General features: G+C 40.1%; 1 protein-coding gene across 3 annotated transcripts in view; it reads left to right on the forward strand.

Annotated features, from left to right (window-relative positions):
* The window catches only part of atp8b5a (ATPase phospholipid transporting 8B5a), a 75358-nt gene that overhangs the window by 34507 nt on the left and 20274 nt on the right, over positions 1-20577 (forward strand). For all 3 annotated transcript variants that reach the window (XM_058374953.1, XM_058374954.1, XM_058374952.1), the window contains 3 exons: positions 4486-4676; positions 4836-5044; positions 11786-11832. In XM_058374953.1, coding sequence (XP_058230936.1) covers positions 4486-4676; positions 4836-5044; positions 11786-11832 — 447 coding nt within the window. The remainder of the gene's footprint in view (positions 1-4485; positions 4677-4835; positions 5045-11785; positions 11833-20577) is intronic.

Below are 20577 nucleotides of genomic sequence, written 5' to 3' on the forward strand. Positions count from 1 at the left end.
TTATCACACACTCTGACCACACACACGTTATCACACACTCTGACCACACACGTTATCACACACACTGACCACACACGTTATCACACACTCTGACCACACACACGTTATCACACACTCTGACCACACACGTTATCACACACTCTGACCACACACACGTTATCACACACTCTGACCACACACACGTTATCACACACTCTGACCACACACGTTATCACACACTCTGACCACACACACGTTATCACACACTCTGACCACACACGTTATCACACACACTGACCACACACGTTATCACACACTCTGACCACACACACGTTATCACACACTCTGACCACACACACGTTATCACACACTCTGACCACACACACGTTATCACACACTCTGACCACACACACTTTATCACACACTCTGACCACACACGTTATCACACACACTGACCACACACACGTTATCACACACTCTGACCACACACGTTATCACACACTCTGACCACACACACGTTATCACACACTCTGACCACACACACGTTATCACACACTCTGACCACACACACGTTATCACACACTCTGACCACACACACGTTATCACACACTCTGACCACACACACGTTATCACACACACTGACCACACACACGTTATCACACACTCTGACCACACACACGTTATCACACACTCTGACCACACACACGTTATCACACACTCTGACCACACACACGTTATCACACACTCTGACCACACACACGTTATCACACACTCTGACCACACACACGTTATCACACACTCTGACCACACACACGTTATCACACACTCTGACCACACACACTTTATCACACACTCTGACCACACACACGTTATCACACCCTCTGACCACACACACGTTATCAGACACTCTGACCACACACACGTTATCACACACTCTGACCACACACACGTTATCACACACTCTGACCACACACACGTTATCACACACTCTGACCACACACACGTTATCACACACTCTGACCACACACACGTTATCACACACTCTGACCACACACACGTTATCACACACTCTGACCACACACACGTTATCACACACTCTGACCACACACACGTTATCACACACTCTGACCACACACACGTTATCACACACTCTGACCACACACACGTTATCACACACTCTGACCACACACACGTTATCACACACTCTGACCACACACGTTATCACACACTCTGACCACACACACGTTATCACACACTCTGACCACACACACGTTATCACACACTCTGACCACACACACGTTATCACACACTCTGACCACACACACGTTATCACACACTCTGACCACACACGTTATCACACACTCTGACCACACACGTTATCACACACTCTGACCACACACACGTTATCACACACTCTGACCACACACACGTTATCACACACTCTGACCACACACACGTTATCACACACTCTGACCACACACACGTTATCACACACTCTGACCACACACACGTTATCACACACTCTGACCACACACACGTTATCACACACTCTGACCACACACGTTATCACACACTCTGACCACACACACGTTATCACACACTCTGACCACACACACGTTATCACACACTCTGACCACACACGTTATCACACACTCTGACCACACACACGTTATCACACACTCTGACCACACACACGTTATCACACACTCTGACCACACACACGTTATCACACACTCTGACCACACACACGTTATCACACACACTGACCACACACACGTTATCACACACACTGACCACACACGTTATCACACACTCTGACCACACACACGCTATCACACACTCTGACCACACACACGTTATCACACACTCTGACCACACACGTTATCACACACTCTGACCACACACACGTTATCACACACTCTGACCACACACACGTTATCACACACTCTGACCACACACACGTTATCACACACTCTGACCACACACACGTTATCACACACTCTGACCACACACACGTTATCACACACTCTGACCACACACACGTTATCACACACTCTGACCACACACACGTTATCACACACTCTGACCACACACACGTTATCACACACTCTGACCACACACACGTTATCACACACTCTGACCACACACACGTTATCACACACTCTGACCACACACACGTTATCACACACTCTGACCACACACACGTTATCACACACTCTGACCACACACGTTATCACACACTCTGACCACACACACTTTATCACACACTCTGACCACACACACGTTATCACACACTCTGACCACACACACGTTATCACACACTCTGACCACACACACGTTAAAACACACTCTGACCACACACACATTATCACACACACTGACCACACACGTTATCACACACTCTGACCACACACACGTTATCACACACACTGACCACACACACGTTATCACACACTCTGACCACACACACGTTATCACACACTCTGACCACACACACGTTATCACACACTCTGACCACACACACTTTATCACACACTCTGACCACACACGTTATCACACACTCTGACCACACACGTTATCACACACTCTGACCACACACGTTATCACACACTCTGACCACACACACGTTATCACACACTCTGACCACACACGTTATCACACACTCTGACCACACACACTTTATCACACACACTGACCACACACACGTTATCACACACACTGACCACACACACGTTATCACACACTCTGACCACACACACGTTATCACACACACTGACCACACACACGTTATCACACACTCTGACCACACACACGTTATCACACACTCTGACCGCACACACGTTATCACACTCTGACCGCACACACGTTAACACACACTCTGACCGCACACACGTTATCACACACTCTGACCACACACACGTTATCACACACACTGACCACACACACGTTATCACACACACTGACCACACACACGTTATCACACACTCTGACCACACACACGTTATCACACACTCTGACCACACACACGTTATCACACACACTGACCACACACACGTTATCACACACTCTGACCGCACACACGTTATCACACTCTGACCGCACACACGTTAACACACACTCTGACCGCACACACGTTATCACACACTCTGACCACACACACGTTATCACACACACTGACCACACACACGTTATCACACACACTGACCACACACACGTTATCACACACTCTGACCACACACACGTTATCACACACTCTGACCACACACACGTTATCACACACACTGACCACACACACGTTATCACACACTCTGACCGCACACACGTTATCACACTCTGACCGCACACACGTTAACACACACTCTGACCGCACACACGTTATCACACACTCTGACCACACACGTTATCACACACTCTGACCACACACACGTTAACACACACTCTGACCACACACACGTTAACACACACTCTGACCGCACACACGTTATCACACACACTGACCACACACGTTATCACACACTCTGACCACACACACGTTAACACACACTCTGACCACACACACGTTAACACACACTCTGACCACACACACGTTATCACACACTCTGACCACACACACGTTATCACACACACTGACCACACACACGTTATCACACACTCTGACCACACACACGTTATCACACACTCTGACCACACACACGTTATCACACACTCTGACCACACACACGTTATCACACACTCTGACCACACACACGTTATCACACACACTGACCACACACGTTATCACACACACTGACCACACACACGTTATCACACACACTGACCACACACACGTTATCACACACACTGACCACACACGTTATCACACACACTGACCACACACACGTTATCACACACACTGACCACACACGTTATCACACGTTATCACACACACTGACCACACACGTTATCACACACACTGACCACACACACGTTATCACACACACTGACCACACACACGTTATCACACACACTGACCACACATGTTATCACACACACTGACCACACACACGTTATCACACACACTGACCACACACGTTATCACACACTCTGACCACACACACGTTATCACACACTCTCACCACACACACGTTATCACACACTCTGACCACACACACGTTATCACACACTCTCACCACACACACGTTATCACACACTCTGACCACACACACGTTATCACACACACTGACCACACACACGTTATCACACACACTGACCACACACACGTTATCACACACTCTGACCACACACACGTTATCACACACTCTGACCACACACACGTTATCACACACACTGACCACACACGTTATCACACACACTGACCACACACACGTTATCACACACTCATGTTATCTCTTTAATCATGTGTAATGAGAGAAGAAGATTATTATCACTGACATTCTGTTGGGATCTTTATTCATCCTCAGCTTAATTAATGTCGCTGTGTGTGTGTGTGTGTGTGTGTGTGTGTAGATCTTTGGGTTCTTGGTGTTGATGTGTGTGATCCTGGCGGTGGGTCACGGGATCTGGGAGCACTACGAGGCCAGTTACACCCCCTACATACCCCGAGCGGAGAAGGTGGGCGCCGCCTTTTCCGCCTTCCTCACCTTCTGGTCCTACATCATCATCCTTAACACTGTGGTACCCATATCACTCTACGTCAGGTATCTCATATGTGTGTGTGTTTGTGTGTATGTATTGTTAATATGTTTATTCAAATTTGCTAAGATCATGTAGCGCTGACTTTTAGTCAGTAAAAAACACTCAAAGAAATAGAATGATCTTCAGACACTTATTTATATAGTGTGTGTGTGTGTGTTCAGTATGGAGGTGATCCGTCTGGGGAACAGTTACTACATTAACTGGGACAGACTGATGTATCACGAGCGCAGCGACACGCCGGCCGAGGCTCGCACCACCACGCTGAACGAAGAACTCGGACAGATCAACTACATCTTCTCTGACAAGACCGGCACACTCACACAGAATATCATGAACTTCACCAAGTGTTCCATCGGGGGCAAGACTTACGGTCCGACACACACACACACACACACACACGCACACACACACGCACACACACGCACACACACACGCACACACGCACACACACACACACACACACGCACACACATTCTCACATTTCCCACCTTGTGAGGTCCACCTCATTTTTGTACCTTTATGGGGTCCACCCTTTCCAATGGTTCTACAGCTTTGTAAAAAATTAGGCATGACCAAAAAAATATATAAATTACAAATATCACTTCAAATTAATAAAATTCTAAACTTTTTCAAAAAAGGGGCTCTGTTTCTAGCATTGTGTCCTTGTGAGGTCCACGTTCACACACCCTGTTTCTAGCGTGGTGTCCCTGTGAGGTCCACGTTCACACACTCTGTTTCTAGCGTGGTGTCCCTGTGAGGTCCACGTTCACACACCCTGTTTCTAGCGTTGTGTCCCTGTGAGGTCCACGTTCACACACTCTGTTTCTAGCGTTGTGTCCCTGTGAGGTCCACGTTCACACACTCTGTTTCTAGCGTGGTGTCCTTGTGAGGTCCACGTTCACACACTCTGTTTCTAGCGTTGTGTCCCTGTGAGGTCCACGTTCACACACTCTGTTTCTAGCGTTGTGTCCTTGTGAGGTCCACGTTCACACACCCTGTTTCTAGCGTTGTGTCCCTGTGAGGTCCACGTTCACACACTCTGTTTCTAGCGTTGTGTCCCTGTGAGGTCCACGTTCACACACTCTGTTTCTAGCGTTGTGTCCTTGTGAGGTCCACGTTCACACACCCTGTTTCTAGCATTGTGTCCCTGTGAGGTCCACGTTCACACACCCTGTTTCTAGCGTTGTGTCCTTGTGAGGTCCACGTTCACACACTCTGTTTCTAGCGTTGTGTCCCTGTGAGGTCCACGTTCACACACTCTGTTTCTAGCGTTGTGTCCCTGTGAGGTCCACGTTCACACACTCTGTTTCTAGCGTTGTGTCCCTGTGAGGTCCACGTTCACACACTCTGTTTCTAGCGTTGTGTCCCTGTGAGGTCCACGTTCACACACCCTGTTTCTAGCGTTGTGTCTCTGTGAGGTCCACGTTCACACACTCTGTTTGTAGCGTGGTGTCCTTGTGAGGTCCACGTTCACACACCCTGTTTCTAGCGTGGTGTCCTTGTGAGGTCCACGTTCACACACCCTGTTTCTAGCGTTGTGTCTCTGTGAGGTCCACGTTCACACACTCTGTTTCTAGCGTGGTGTCCTTGTGAGGTCCACGTTCACACACTCTGTTTCTAGCGTGGTGTCCTTGTGAGGTCCACGTTCACACACTCTGTTTCTAGCGTGGTGTCCTTGTGAGGTCCACGTTCACACACTCTGTTTCTAGCGTGGTGTCCCTGTGAGGTCCACGTTCACACACCCTGTTTCTAGCGTTGTGTCCCTGTGAGGTCCACGTTCACACACTCTGTTTCTAGCGTTGTGTCCCTGTGAGGTCCACGTTCACACACTCTGTTTCTAGCGTTGTGTCCCTGTGAGGTCCACGTTCACACACTCTGTTTCTAGCGTTGTGTCCTTGTGAGGTCCACGTTCACACACCCTGTTTCTAGCATTGTGTCCCTGTGAGGTCCACGTTCACACACCCTGTTTCTAGCGTTGTGTCCTTGTGAGGTCCACGTTCACACACTCTGTTTCTAGCGTTGTGTCCCTGTGAGGTCCACGTTCACACACTCTGTTTCTAGCGTTGTGTCCCTGTGAGGTCCACGTTCACACACTCTGTTTCTAGCGTTGTGTCCCTGTGAGGTCCACGTTCACACACTCTGTTTCTAGCGTTGTGTCCCTGTGAGGTCCACGTTCACACACCCTGTTTCTAGCGTTGTGTCTCTGTGAGGTCCACGTTCACACACTCTGTTTGTAGCGTGGTGTCCTTGTGAGGTCCACGTTCACACACCCTGTTTCTAGCGTTGTGTCCTTGTGAGGTCCACGTTCACACACCCTGTTTCTAGCGTTGTGTCTCTGTGAGGTCCACGTTCACACACCCTGTTTCTAGTGTGGTGTCCTTGTGAGGTCCACGTTCACACACCCTGTTTCTAGCGTTGTGTCCCTGTGAGGTCCACGTTCACACACTCTGTTTCTAGCGTTGTGTCCTTGTGAGGTCCACGTTCACACACCCTGTTTCTAGTGTGGTGTCCTTGTGAGGTCCACGTTCACACACTCTGTTTCTAGCGTTGTGTCCCTGTGAGGTCCACGTTCACACACTCTGTTTCTAGCGTGGTGTCCTTGTGAGGTCCACGTTCACACACTCTGTTTCTAGCGTGGTGTCCTTGTGAGGTCCACGTTCACACACCCTGTTTCTAGCATTGTGTCCCTGTGAGGTCCACGTTCACACACTCTGTTTCTAGCGTGGTGTCCTTGTGAGGTCCACGTTCACACACCCTGTTTCTAGCGTGGTGTCCTTGTGAGGTCCACGTTCACACACCCTGTTTCTAGCGTTGTGTCCCTGTGAGGTCCACGTTCACACACTCTGTTTCTAGCGTTGTGTCCCTGTGAGGTCCACGTTCACACACTCTGTTTCTAGCATTGTGTCCTTGTGAGGTCCACGTTCACACACCCTGTTTCTAGCGTTGTGTCCCTGTGAGGTCCACGTTCACACACTCTGTTTCTAGCATTGTGTCCTTGTGAGGTCCACGTTCACACACTCTGTTTCTAGCGTTGTGTCCCTGTGAGGTCCACGTTCACACACTCTGTTTCTAGCGTTGTGTCCCTGTGAGGTCCACGTTCACACACTCTGTTTCTAGCATTGTGTCCCTGTGAGGTCCACGTTCACACACTCTGTTTCTAGCGTTGTGTCCTTGTGAGGTCCACGTTCACACACCCTGTTTCTAGCGTTGTGTCCTTGTGAGGTCCACGTTCACACACTCTGTTTCTATTTTTTATAGCGTAGCAAGGACCCAAGTTTTTACCTAGGTATTAATGGTTATAATGGTTTTTATGTTTTGAACTTGATTAATTCCAGGACTGTATAAGGGATATTCATTCTAATTCATGTCCTTTACATCCTGCATCCATTTCTTTTGCACCAGCTGACATACCTGATTAGCTCATTCACAAAGGTCATCAATAACTAGACAGGGCATGAACATGATAATAATGACCCTTGGTCCAAATTCATGGTAAATTTCCAAAACTAGCCTCTCTGTGGTAATATAGTGTAGAATGAAACAATCTCTTCACATGTTTTGTTCTCAAGAACAAAAAAGAACATGTTAACCCGTTCTTGAATAACTTCCAAAAATATACATTTAAGATAAATCCCCACAGATTTGTTCTGTAACAGCTAGAAACACAAAATTCGACGTGTAGACTATGGCTACACAGGACAAAGTAAAAAAAAATATTTAACACATTCTTTAATTGGAAGATAATCTTGTTCAAGTTATTCAATTTTTCAATGCCAAAATTCACATATATTTCTTGGAGTCTGTTGTGTGACTGATATTGTAACAATGTTTTATAAACTTGACATATGGTTTATATAAGAAATGTTTATCTCTATGTAGATCCAGCTATTAGATGAAGATGTGGAGAATTCTTAGTAATTATCAATGTGGAGATACACAGAAGTAAGCTCATGCAAAAACATTTCTAAAACAGCAAATAATGAAGTCAAGTGGACTTTTCTAGAAGTCTCATCATGCCTCACACTAACATATGGGGGACTGGAATCAATCTGATTGTAGATATCTGTCTTTAACAAACATCAGGTCAGAGTGTGTACAGTTACATGTGTAATAGGTGAGGTTTTGATTCTGCAAACTGTTACCCAATGTATATAAAATCACTTGAAGTGAGGTCCAGTCGGGAGGGCCCCATAAGGACAAGACTAGAAACAGAGTGTGTGTGTGTGAAGACTAATCAAACAACAAAACTTGGAAATCGTTTCAGGCGGGCCCCACAAGGGCAACACTAGAAACATATGTGTGTAAGGATGCCTAGACACATCAGGGCACAATATATTAACAATATAGCAGAGCTTGGCATAATCTTAGTGTATGTAACTGGTGCAATCATGTTACTCTACTGACATTATGATCTAATTCATAAACAGTCAGTTAGTTAGTAGTTAGGTATTTTAATGTGGTGTGTTGTCTGATGGCAGTTGCAGTGGTTGAAATGGGAGTTGGCAGGTGAACGGTACTGTATTCAAGCAGTGACTATAAAGGTTTTGTTAAATTTGTGTATATTATGCTTATCTTTACATGTATGTATGATCTAGATCATTTCCTAGTTTTATTTCACAAGGGGTTAAAGGGAAAATTTAAGTTTGTACCTTGTAAACACAATGCAATAAAGTCAGTTGTGGTGTGATTTTAACTTAGTGCTTGTAATGACAAAATGACCATCACAGCACAACTGACCCAAATGCCTGTGTTAATGGAGGGGCAAACTTTGGTTTCCCTTTTAACCCATTCAGAAAGAAACCTGGAAACAACACATACAATACATACAAGCAAGTCATAATGTAGAATAATACTATTTGAAATTATAAAAATAAATAAAAACCGTCTGACACTGTAATGCTACAGACCTTATGGAGTTCATCCAGCGGTCATCTCCCACTGTAAACCCTGATAATACCCATAGAGGAGGATTTATAATACAGCTTCAGTGTCAGACTCTATTAACTCTACCTTTACATGTTGTCTGTATGTCTGCTATTTTAGACAAATACTCCTTTATATCTTTATAACTGCGTCGTTGCAAACATATTGTGCTTGTTGATCCAGTTTGTACAACCAGAAGACCCAGAACACCAAAATGCAGTTAAATACGAGATTAAACTCCATTTCTACTCAACACCGGCATCTCGACATCTGAGCCTACAGTAAAGTTCAGGAGAAAAGTAAAGTGTCGGGAGACATGGAAATAATGTCCGAACAAAACAGTTCGATATATAAATAAATAGGTTTTAATAAATAAATAAATGCAAAAGCTATTGGTTTTATTCAGGAAAACATGAATTCAGAGCTATAGATAGCACTAGCTAGCCAAAAAGCTAATGCAACTGCTATTGGTTTCATTCAGGAAAACACGAATTCAGAGCTACAGCTAGCATTAGCTAGCACAATAGCTAATGCAAATGCTATTGGTTTCATTCAGGAAAACACGAATTCAGAGCTATAGCTACCACTAGCTAGCCAAAAAGCTAATGCAAAAGCTATTGGTTTCATTCAGGAAAACATGAATTCAGAGCTATAGCTAGCATTAGCTAGCACAATAGCTAATGCAAATGCTATTGGTTTCATTCAGGAAAACACGAATTCAGAGCTATAGCTACCACTAGCTAGCCAAAAAGCTAATGCAAATGCTATTGGTTTCATTCAGGAAAACACGAATTCAGAGCTATAGCTAGCGCTAGCTAGCGCAATAGCTAATGCAAATGCTATTGGTTTCATTCAGGAAAACACAAATTTAGGGCTATAGCTAGCGCTAGCTAGCACAGTAGCTAATTCAAATGCTATTGGTTTAATTAAGAAAAACACGAAAGCTCTAGTTAGCACTAGCTAGCTAAATAGCTAACATCAGCATGGGGTCTCTATGCTGTATGTCGGGTCTTCTGTGTATAAATTGGTAGTTTATTAATATACATGGGAAGAGGATTGTGTTATAGCTGTATGGAACTGGGTACCTAAAAAGAATAAAATATAAACATTAAACTTACCTCTTAATGAGTCCTGGTCCTGTGAGTCGGAGTGAAGCAGAATGAAATGCTGTTCCAATGCTTTCTTCTTTCTTCTTTAATAGCAGTCATTTAATATGATTGCAGTCATTTAATATGATGATTTAATAGCACCATTGCATCGTCTCATTGACTGAAACATAAACTTTGCGAGGAGTGCTTACCCCCACACACTCCACCGGAAGTGGCTCTCGGGGAAAAAATTTACCTAGGGGCGCTAGAGAGCAGAAAATCGACACACTCGTTTCCAGTTTTTGCTACCATGTGGGGCAAGTAAACTAAAAGCATGAGGCATATCAGGGAAGCCTCCTGAGCATGTTTTAATGGATAAACGGTGTGGGGTCCGGCATTTTGGGCCCCACAACGTTTCTGGGCCCCACACTGTTGGTGTGCTCCAGATGGGTGGACCCCACCAAGTAAGAAATGTGAGAACGCACACACACACACACTCACACACACACACACACACACACTCACACAGACCATCATGAACTTCACCAAGTGTTCCATCGGGGGCAAGACTTACGGTCTGACACACACACACACACTCACACACACACACACACTCACACACACACACACACACTCACACACACACACACACTCACACACACACACACACACACTCACACACACACACACACACTCACACACACACACACACTCACACACACTCACACACACACACACACTCACACACACACACATTCACACAGAACATAATGAACTTCACCAAGTGTTCCATCGGGGGCAAGACTTACAGTCTGACACACACACACACTCGCACACACTCACACAGAACATCATGAACTTCACCAAGTGTTCCATCGGGGGCAAGACTTATGGTCCGACACACACACACACACACACTCACACACACCCACACACCAACACACACACTCACACACACACAAACACACACACACCCACACAAAAAAACACACTCAAACACACACAAACACACACACACAGACACAAACACACACACTCATGTAAAAACAAACAAATTTAATTACAGTTAAATAAAAATGAATGTGCTGTTTGTCCTGCAGGAGATGTGATTGACCATTACACGGGTCAGAGACTAGAGATCTCAGAGGTGAGAAACTGTGTGTGATTATATAGAGTATGTATTTATAGTGTGTGTGTGATTATATAGAGTGTGTATTTATAGTGTGTGTGTGATTATAGTGTGTGTGTGTGATTATAGAGAGTGTGTATTTATAGTGTGTGTGTGATTATAGAGAGTGTGTATTTATAGTGTGTGTGTGATTATAGAGAGTATGTATTTATAGTGTGTGTGTGTGATTATATAGAGTGTGTATTTATAGTGTGTGTGTGTGATTATAGAGAGTATGTATTTATAGTGTGTGTGTGATTATAGAGAGTGTGTATTTATAGTGTGTGTGTGATTATAGAGAGTATGTATTTATAGTGTGTGTGTGTGATTATATAGAGTGTGTATTTATAGTGTGTGTGTGATTATATAGAGTGTGTATTTATAGTGTGTGTGTGATTATAGAGAGTGTGTATTTATAGTGTGTGTGTGTGATTATAGAGAGTGTGTATTTATAGTGTGTGTGTGTGATTATAGAGAGTGTGTATTTATAGTGTGTGTGTGATTATAGAGAGTGTGTATTTATAGTGTGTGTGTGTGATTATAGAGAGTGTGTATTTATAGTGTGTGTGTGATTATAGAGAGTGTGTATTTATAGTGTGTGTGTGATTATATAGAGTGTGTATTTATAGTGTGTGTGTGTGATTATAGAGAGTGTGTATTTATAGTGTGTGTGTGTGATTATAGAGAGTGTGTATTTATAGTGTGTGTGTGTGATTATAGAGAGTGTGTATTTATAGTGTGTGTGTGTGATTATAGAGAGTGTGTATTTATAGTGTGTGTGTGATTATAGAGTGTGTATTTATAGTGTGTGTGTGATTATAGAGAGTGTGTATTTATAGTGTGTGTGTGATTATAGAGAGTGTGTATTTATAGTGTGTGTGTGATTATAGAGAGTGTGTATTTATAGTGTGTGTGTGATTATATAGAGTGTGTATTTATAGTGTGTGTGTGATTATAGAGAGTGTGTATTTATAGTGTGTGTGTGATTATAGAGAGTGTGTATTTATAGTGTGTGTGTGATTATAGAGAGTGTGTATTTATAGTGTGTGTGTGATTATAGAGAGTGTGTATTTATAGTGTGTGTGTGTGATTATAGAGAGTGTGTATTTATAGTGTGTGTGTGATTATAGAGAGTGTGTATTTATAGTGTGTGTGTGTGATTATAGAGAGTGTGTATTTATAGTGTGTGTGTGATTATAGAGAGTGTGTATTTATAGTGTGTGTGTGATTATAGTGTGTGTGTGTGATTATAGAGAGTGTGTATTTATAGTGTGTGTGTGATTATAGAGAGTGTGTATTTATAGTGTGTGTGTGATTATAGAGAGTGTGTATTTATAGTGTGTGTGTGATTATAGTGTGTGTGTGTGATTATAGAGAGTGTGTATTTATAGTGTGTGTGTGATTATAGAGAGTGTGTATTTATAGTGTGTGTGTGATTATAGTGTGTGTGTGTGATTATAGAGAGTGTGTATTTATAGTGTGTGTGTGATTATAGAGAGTGTGTATTTATAGTGTGTGTGTGATTATAGAGAGTGTGTATTTATAGTGTGTGTGTGATTATAGAGAGTGTGTATTTATAGTGTGTGTGTGATTATAGAGAGTGTGTATTTATAGTGTGTGTGTGATTATAGTGTGTGTGTGTGATTATAGAGAGTGTGTATTTATAGTGTGTGTGTGATTATAGAGAGTGTGTATTTATAGTGTGTGTGTGATTATAGAGAGTGTGTATTTATAGTGTGTGTGTGATTATAGTGTGTGTGTGTGATTATAGAGAGTGTGTATTTATAGTGTGTGTGTGATTATAGAGAGTGTGTATTTATAGTGTGTGTGTGTGATTATAGAGAGTGTGTATTTATAGTGTGTGTGTGATTATAGAGAGTGTGTATTTATAGTGTGTGTGTGTGATTATAGAGAGTGTGTATTTATAGTGTGTGTGTGTGATTATAGAGAGTGTGTATTTATAGTGTGTGTGTGATTATATAGAGTGTGTATTTATAGTGTGTGTGTGTGATTATAGAGAGTGTGTATTTATAGTGTGTGTGTGATTATAGAGAGTGTGTATTTATAGTGTGTGTGTGATTATAGAGAGTGTGTATTTATAGTGTGTGTGTGTGATTATAGAGAGTGTGTATTTATAGTGTGTGTGTGTGATTATAGAGAGTGTGTATTTATAGTGTGTGTGTGTGATTATAGAGAGTGTGTATTTATAGTGTGTGTGTGATTATAGAGAGTGTGTATTTATAGTGTGTGTGTCATTATAGAGAGTGTGTATTTATAGTGTGTGTGTGATTATAGAGAGTGTGTATTTATAGTGTGTGTGTGTGATTATAGAGAGTGTGTATTTATAGTGTGTGTGTGTGATTATAGAGAGTGTGTATTTATAGTGTGTGTGTGATTATAGAGAGTGTGTATTTATAGTGTGTGTGTGATTATATAGAGTGTGTATTTATAGTGTGTGTGTGTGATTATAGAGAGTGTGTATTTATAGTGTGTGTGTGTGATTATAGAGAGTGTGTATTTATAGTGTGTGTGTGTGATTATAGAGAGTGTGTATTTATAGTGTGTGTGTGATTATAGTGTGTGTGTGTGATTATAGAGAGTGTGTATTTATAGTGTGTGTGTGATTATAGAGAGTGTGTATTTATAGTGTGTGTGTGATTATAGAGAGTGTGTATTTATAGTGTGTGTGTGTGATTATAGAGAGTGTGTATTTATAGTGTGTGTGTGATTATAGAGAGTGTGTATTTATAGTGTGTGTGTGATTATAGAGAGTGTGTATTTATAGTGTGTGTGTGATTATAGAGAGTGTGTATTTATAGTGTGTGTGTGTGATTATAGAGAGTGTGTATTTATAGTGTGTGTGTGTGATTATAGAGAGTGTGTATTTATAGTGTGTGTGTGATTATAGAGAGTGTGTATTTATAGTGTGTGTGTGTGATTATATAGAGTGTGTATTTATAGTGTGTGTGTGATTATAGAGAGTGTGTATTTATAGTGTGTGTGTGTGATTATAGAGAGTGTGTATTTATAGTGTGTGTGTGTGATTATAGAGAGTGTGTATTTATAGTGTGTGTGTGTGATTATAGAGAGTGTGTATTTATAGTGTGTGTGTGATTATAGAGAGTGTGTATTTATAGTGTGTGTGTGTGATTATAGAGAGTGTGTATTTATAGTGTGTGTGTGTGATTATAGAGAGTGTGTATTTATAGTGTGTGTGTGATTATAGAGAGTGTGTATTTATAGTGTGTGTGTGATTATAGAGAGTGTGTATTTATAGTGTGTGTGTGATTATAGAGAGTGTGTATTTATAGTGTGTGTGTGTGATTATAGAGAGTGTGTATTTATAGTGTGTGTGTGTGATTATAGAGAGTGTGTATTTATAGTGTGTGTGTGTGATTATAGAGAGTGTGTATTTATAGTGTGTGTGTGATTATATAGAGTGTGTATTTATAGTGTGTGTGTGATTATAGAGAGTGTGTATTTATAGTGTGTGTGTGATTATAGAGAGTGTGTATTGTGTGATTATAGAGTGTGTATTTATAGTGTGTGTGTGATTATAGAGAGTGTGTATTTATAGTGTGTGTGTGATTATAGAGAGTGTGTATTTATAGTGTGTGTGTGATTATAGAGAGTGTGTATTTATAGTGTGTGTGTGATTATAGAGAGTGTGTATTTATAGTGTGTGTGTGATTATAGAGAGTGTGTATTTATAGTGTGTGTGTGATTATAGAGAGTGTGTATTTATAGTGTGTGTGTGATTATAGAGAGTGTGTATTTATAGTGTGTGTGTGTGATTATAGAGAGTGTGTATTTAGTGTGTGTGTGATTATAGTGTGTGTGTGTGATTATAGAGAGTGTGTATTTATAGTGTGTGTGTGATTATAGTGTGTGTGTGTGATTATAGAGAGTGTGTATTTATAGTGTGTGTGTGATTATAGAGAGTGTGTATTTATAGTGTGTGTGTGATTATAGAGAGTGTGTATTTATAGTGTGTGTGTGATTATAGAGAGTGTGTATTTATAGTGTGTGTGTGATTATAGAGAGTGTGTATTTATAGTGTGTGTGTGATTATAGTGTGTGTGTGTGATTATAGAGAGTGTGTATTTATAGTGTGTGTGTGTGATTATAGAGAGTGTGTATTTATAGTGTGTGTGTGTGATTATAGAGAGTGTGTATTTATAGTGTGTGTGTGATTATAGAGAGTGTGTATTTATAGTGTGTGTGTGATTATATAGAGTGTGTATTTATAGTGTGTGTGTGATTATAGAGAGTGTGTATTTATAGTGTGTGTGTGATTATAGAGAGTGTGTATTTATAGTGTGTGTGTGTGATTATAGAGAGTGTGTATTTATAGTGTGTGTGTGTGATTATAGAGAGTGTGTATTTATAGTGTGTGTGTGATTATAGAGAGTGTGTATTTATAGTGTGTGTGTGTGTGTGATTATAGAGAGTGTGTATTTATAGTGTGTGTGTGATTATAGAGAGTGTGTATTTATAGTGTGTGTGTGTGATTATAGAGAGTGTGTATTTATAGTGTGTGTGTGATTATAGAGAGTGTGTATTTATAGTGTGTGTGTGATTATAGAGAGTGTGTATTTATAGTGTGTGTGTGTGATTATAGAGAGTGTGTATTTATAGTGTGTGTGTGATTATAGAGAGTGTGTATTTATAGTGTGTGTGTGATTATAGAGAGTGTGTATTTATAGTGTGTGTGTGTGATTATAGAGAGTGTGTATTTATAGTGTGTGTGTGATTATAGAGAGTGTGTATTTATAGTGTGTGTGTGTGATTATAGAGAGTGTGTATTTATAGTGTGTGTGTGATTATAGAGAGTGTGTATTTATAGTGTGTGTGTGATTATAGAGAGTGTGTATTTATAGTGTGTGTGTGATTATAGAGTGTGTATTTATAGTGTGTGTTTGATTATAGAGAGTGTGTATTTATAGTGTGTGTGTGTGATTATAGAGAGTGTGTATTTATAGTGTGTGTGTGATTATAGAGAGTGTGTATTTATAGTGTGTGTGTGTGATTATAGAGAGTGTGTATTTATAGTGTGTGTGTGATTATAGAGAGTGTGTATTTATAGTGTGTGTGTGATTATAGAGAGTGTGTATTTATAGTGTGTGTGTGATTATAGAGAGTGTGTATTTATAGTGTGTGTGTGATTATAGAGAGTGTGTATTTATAGTGTGTGTGTGATTATAGAGAGTGTGTATTTATAGTGTGTGTGTGTGATTATAGAGAGTGTGTATTTATAGTGTGTGTGTGTGATTATAGAGAGTGTGTATTTATAGTGTGTGTGTGATTATAGAGAGTGTGTATTTATAGTGTGTGTGTGATTATAGAGAGTGTGTATTTATAGTGTGTGTGTGATTATAGAGAGTGTGTATTTATAGTGTGTGTGTGTGATTATAGAGAGTGTGTATTTATAGTGTGTGTGTGATTATAGAGAGTGTGTATTTATAGTGTGTGTGTGTGATTATAGAGAGTGTGTATTTATAGTGTGTGTGTGATTATAGAGAGTGTGTATTTATAGTGTGTGTGTGTGATTATAGAGAGTGTGTATTTATAGTGTGTGTGTGATTATAGAGAGTGTGTATTTATAGTGTGTGTGTGTGATTATATAGAGTGTGTATTTATAGTGTGTGTGTGATTATAGAGAGTGTGTATTTATAGTGTGTGTGTGATTATAGAGAGTGTGTATTTATAGTGTGTGTGTGATTATAGAGAGTGTGTATTTATAGTGTGTGTGTGTGATTATAGAGAGTGTGTATTTATAGTGTGTGTGTGATTATAGAGAGTGTGTATTTATAGTGTGTGTGTGTGATTATAGAGAGTGTGTATTTATAGTGTGTGTGTGATTATAGAGAGTGTGTATTTATAGTGTGTGTGTGATTATAGAGAGTGTGTATTTATAGTGTGTGTGTGATTATAGAGAGTGTGTATTTATAGTGTGTGTGTGATTATAGAGAGTGTGTATTTATAGTGTGTGTGTGTGATTATAGAGAGTGTGTATTTATAGTGTGTGTGTGTGATTATAGAGAGTGTGTATTTATAGTGTGTGTGTGTGATTATAGAGAGTGTGTATTTATAGTGTGTGTGTGATTATATAGAGTGTGTATTTATAGTGTGTGTGTGATTATAGAGAGTGTGTATTTATAGTGTGTGTGTGATTATAGAGAGTGTGTATTGTGTGATTATAGAGTGTGTATTTATAGTGTGTGTGTGATTATAGAGAGTGTGTATTTATAGTGTGTGTGTGATTATAGAGAGTGTGTATTTATAGTGTGTGTGTGATTTTAGAGATTGTGTATTGTTAGGGTGTGTGTGTGATTATGGGGAGTGTGTTTTTGTGGTGTGTGTGATTTTAGTGTGTGTGTGTGATTATAGAGAGTGTGTATTTATAGTGTGTGTGTGATTATAGTGTGTGTGTGTGATTATAGAGAGTGTGTATTTATAGTGTGTGTGTGATTATAGAGAGTGTGTATTTATAGTGTGTGTGTGATTATAGAGAGTGTGTATTTATAGTGTGTGTGTGATTATAGAGAGTGTGTATTTATAGTGTGTGTGTGATTATAGTGTGTGTGTGTGATTATAGAGAGTGTGTATTTATAGTGTGTGTGTGTGATTATAGAGAGTGTGTATTTATAGTGTGTGTGTGTGATTATAGAGAGTGTGTATTTATAGTGTGTGTGTGATTATAGAGAGTGTGTATTTATAGTGTGTGTGTGTGATTATAGAGAGTGTGTATTTATAGTGTGTGTGTGATTATAGAGAGTGTGTATTTATAGTGTGTGTGTGTGATTATAGAGAGTGTGTATTTATAGTGTGTGTGTGTGATTATAGAGAGTGTGTATTTATAGTGTGTGTGTGTGATTATAGAGAGTGTGTATTTATAGTGTGTGTGTGTGATTATAGAGAGTGTGTATTTATAGTGTGTGTGTGATTATAGAGAGTGTGTATTTATAGTGTGTGTGTGATTATAGAGAGTGTGTATTTATAGTGTGTGTGTGTGATTATAGAGAGTGTGTATTTATAGTGTGTGTGTGTGATTATAGAGAGTGTGTATTTATAGTGTGTGTGTGTGATTATAGAGAGTGTGTATTTATAGTGTGTGTGTGTGATTATAGAGAGTGTGTATTTATAGTGTGTGTGTGATTATAGAGAGTGTGTATTTATAGTGTGTGTGTGATTATAGAGAGTGTGTGATTATAGTGTGTGTGTGTGATTATAGAGAGTGTGTATTTATAGTGTGTGTGTGATTATAGAGAGTGTGTATTTATAGTGTGTGTGTGATTATAGAGAGTGTGTATTTATAGTGTGTGTGTGTGATTATAGAGAGTGTGTATTTATAGTGTGTGTGTGATTATAGAGAGTGTGTATTTATAGTGTGTGTGTGATTATAGAGAGTGTGTATTTATAGTGTGTGTGTGATTATAGAGAGTGTGTATTTATAGTGTGTGTGTGATTATAGAGAGTGTGTATTTATAGTGTGTGTGTGATTATAGAGAGTGTGTATTTATAGTGTGTGTGTGATTATAGAGAGTGTGTATTTATAGTGTGTGTGTGATTATAGAGAGTGTGTATTTATAGTGTGTGTGTGATTATAGAGAGTGTGTATTTATAGTGTGTGTGTGATTATAGAGAGTGTGTATTTATAGTGTGTGTGTGTGATTATAGAGAGTGTGTATTTATAGTGTGTGTGTGATTATAGAGAGTGTGTATTTATAGTGTGTGTGTGTGATTATAGAGAGTGTGTATTTATAGTGTGTGTGTGATTATAGAGAGTGTGTATTTATAGTGTGTGTGTGATTATAGAGAGTGTGTATTTATAGTGTGTGTGTGTGATTATAGAGAGTGTGTATTTATAGTGTGTGTGTGTGATTACAGAGAGTGTGTATTTATAGTGTGTGTGATTATAGAGAGTGTGTATTTATAGTGTGTGTGTGATTATAGAGAGTGTGTATTTATAGTGTGTGTGTGATTATAGAGAGTGTGTATTTATAGTGTGTGTGTGTGATTATAGAGAGTGTGTATTTATAGTGTGTGTGTGATTATAGAGAGTGTGTATTTATAGTGTGTGTGTGTGATTATAGAGAGTGTGTATTTATAGTGTGTGTGTGATTATAGAGAGTGTGTATTTATAGTGTGTGTGTGTGATTATAGAGAGTGTGTATTTATAGTGTGTGTGTGATTATAGAGAGTGTGTATTTATAGTGTGTGTGTGTGATTATAGAGAGTGTGTATTTATAGTGTGTGTGTGTGATTATAGAGTGTGTATTTATAGTGTGTGTGTGTGATTATAGAGAGTGTGTATTTATAGTGTGTGTGTGTGATTATAGAGAGTGTGTATTTATAGTGTGTGTGTGATTATAGAGAGTGTGTATTTATAGTGTGTGTGTGTGATTATATAGAGTGTGTATTTATAGTGTGTGTGTGTGATTATAGAGAGTGTGTATTTATAGTGTGTGTGTGTGATTATAGAGAGTGTGTATTTATAGTGTGTGTGTGTGATTTTATAGAGTGTGTATTTATAGTGTGTGTGTGATTATAGAGAGTGTGTATTTATAGTGTGTGTGTGATTATAGAGAGTGTGTATTTATAGTGTGTGTGTGTGATTATAGAGAGTGTGTATTTATAGTGTGTGTGTGATTATAGAGAGTGTGTTTTTATAGTGTGTGTGTGATTATAGAGAGTGTGTATTTATAGTGTGTGTGTGATTAT

This window comes from Hemibagrus wyckioides, linkage group LG22 (assembly GCF_019097595.1).
Source record: "Hemibagrus wyckioides isolate EC202008001 linkage group LG22, SWU_Hwy_1.0, whole genome shotgun sequence".
In the NCBI taxonomy this organism is placed as follows: Eukaryota; Metazoa; Chordata; class Actinopteri; order Siluriformes; family Bagridae; genus Hemibagrus; species Hemibagrus wyckioides.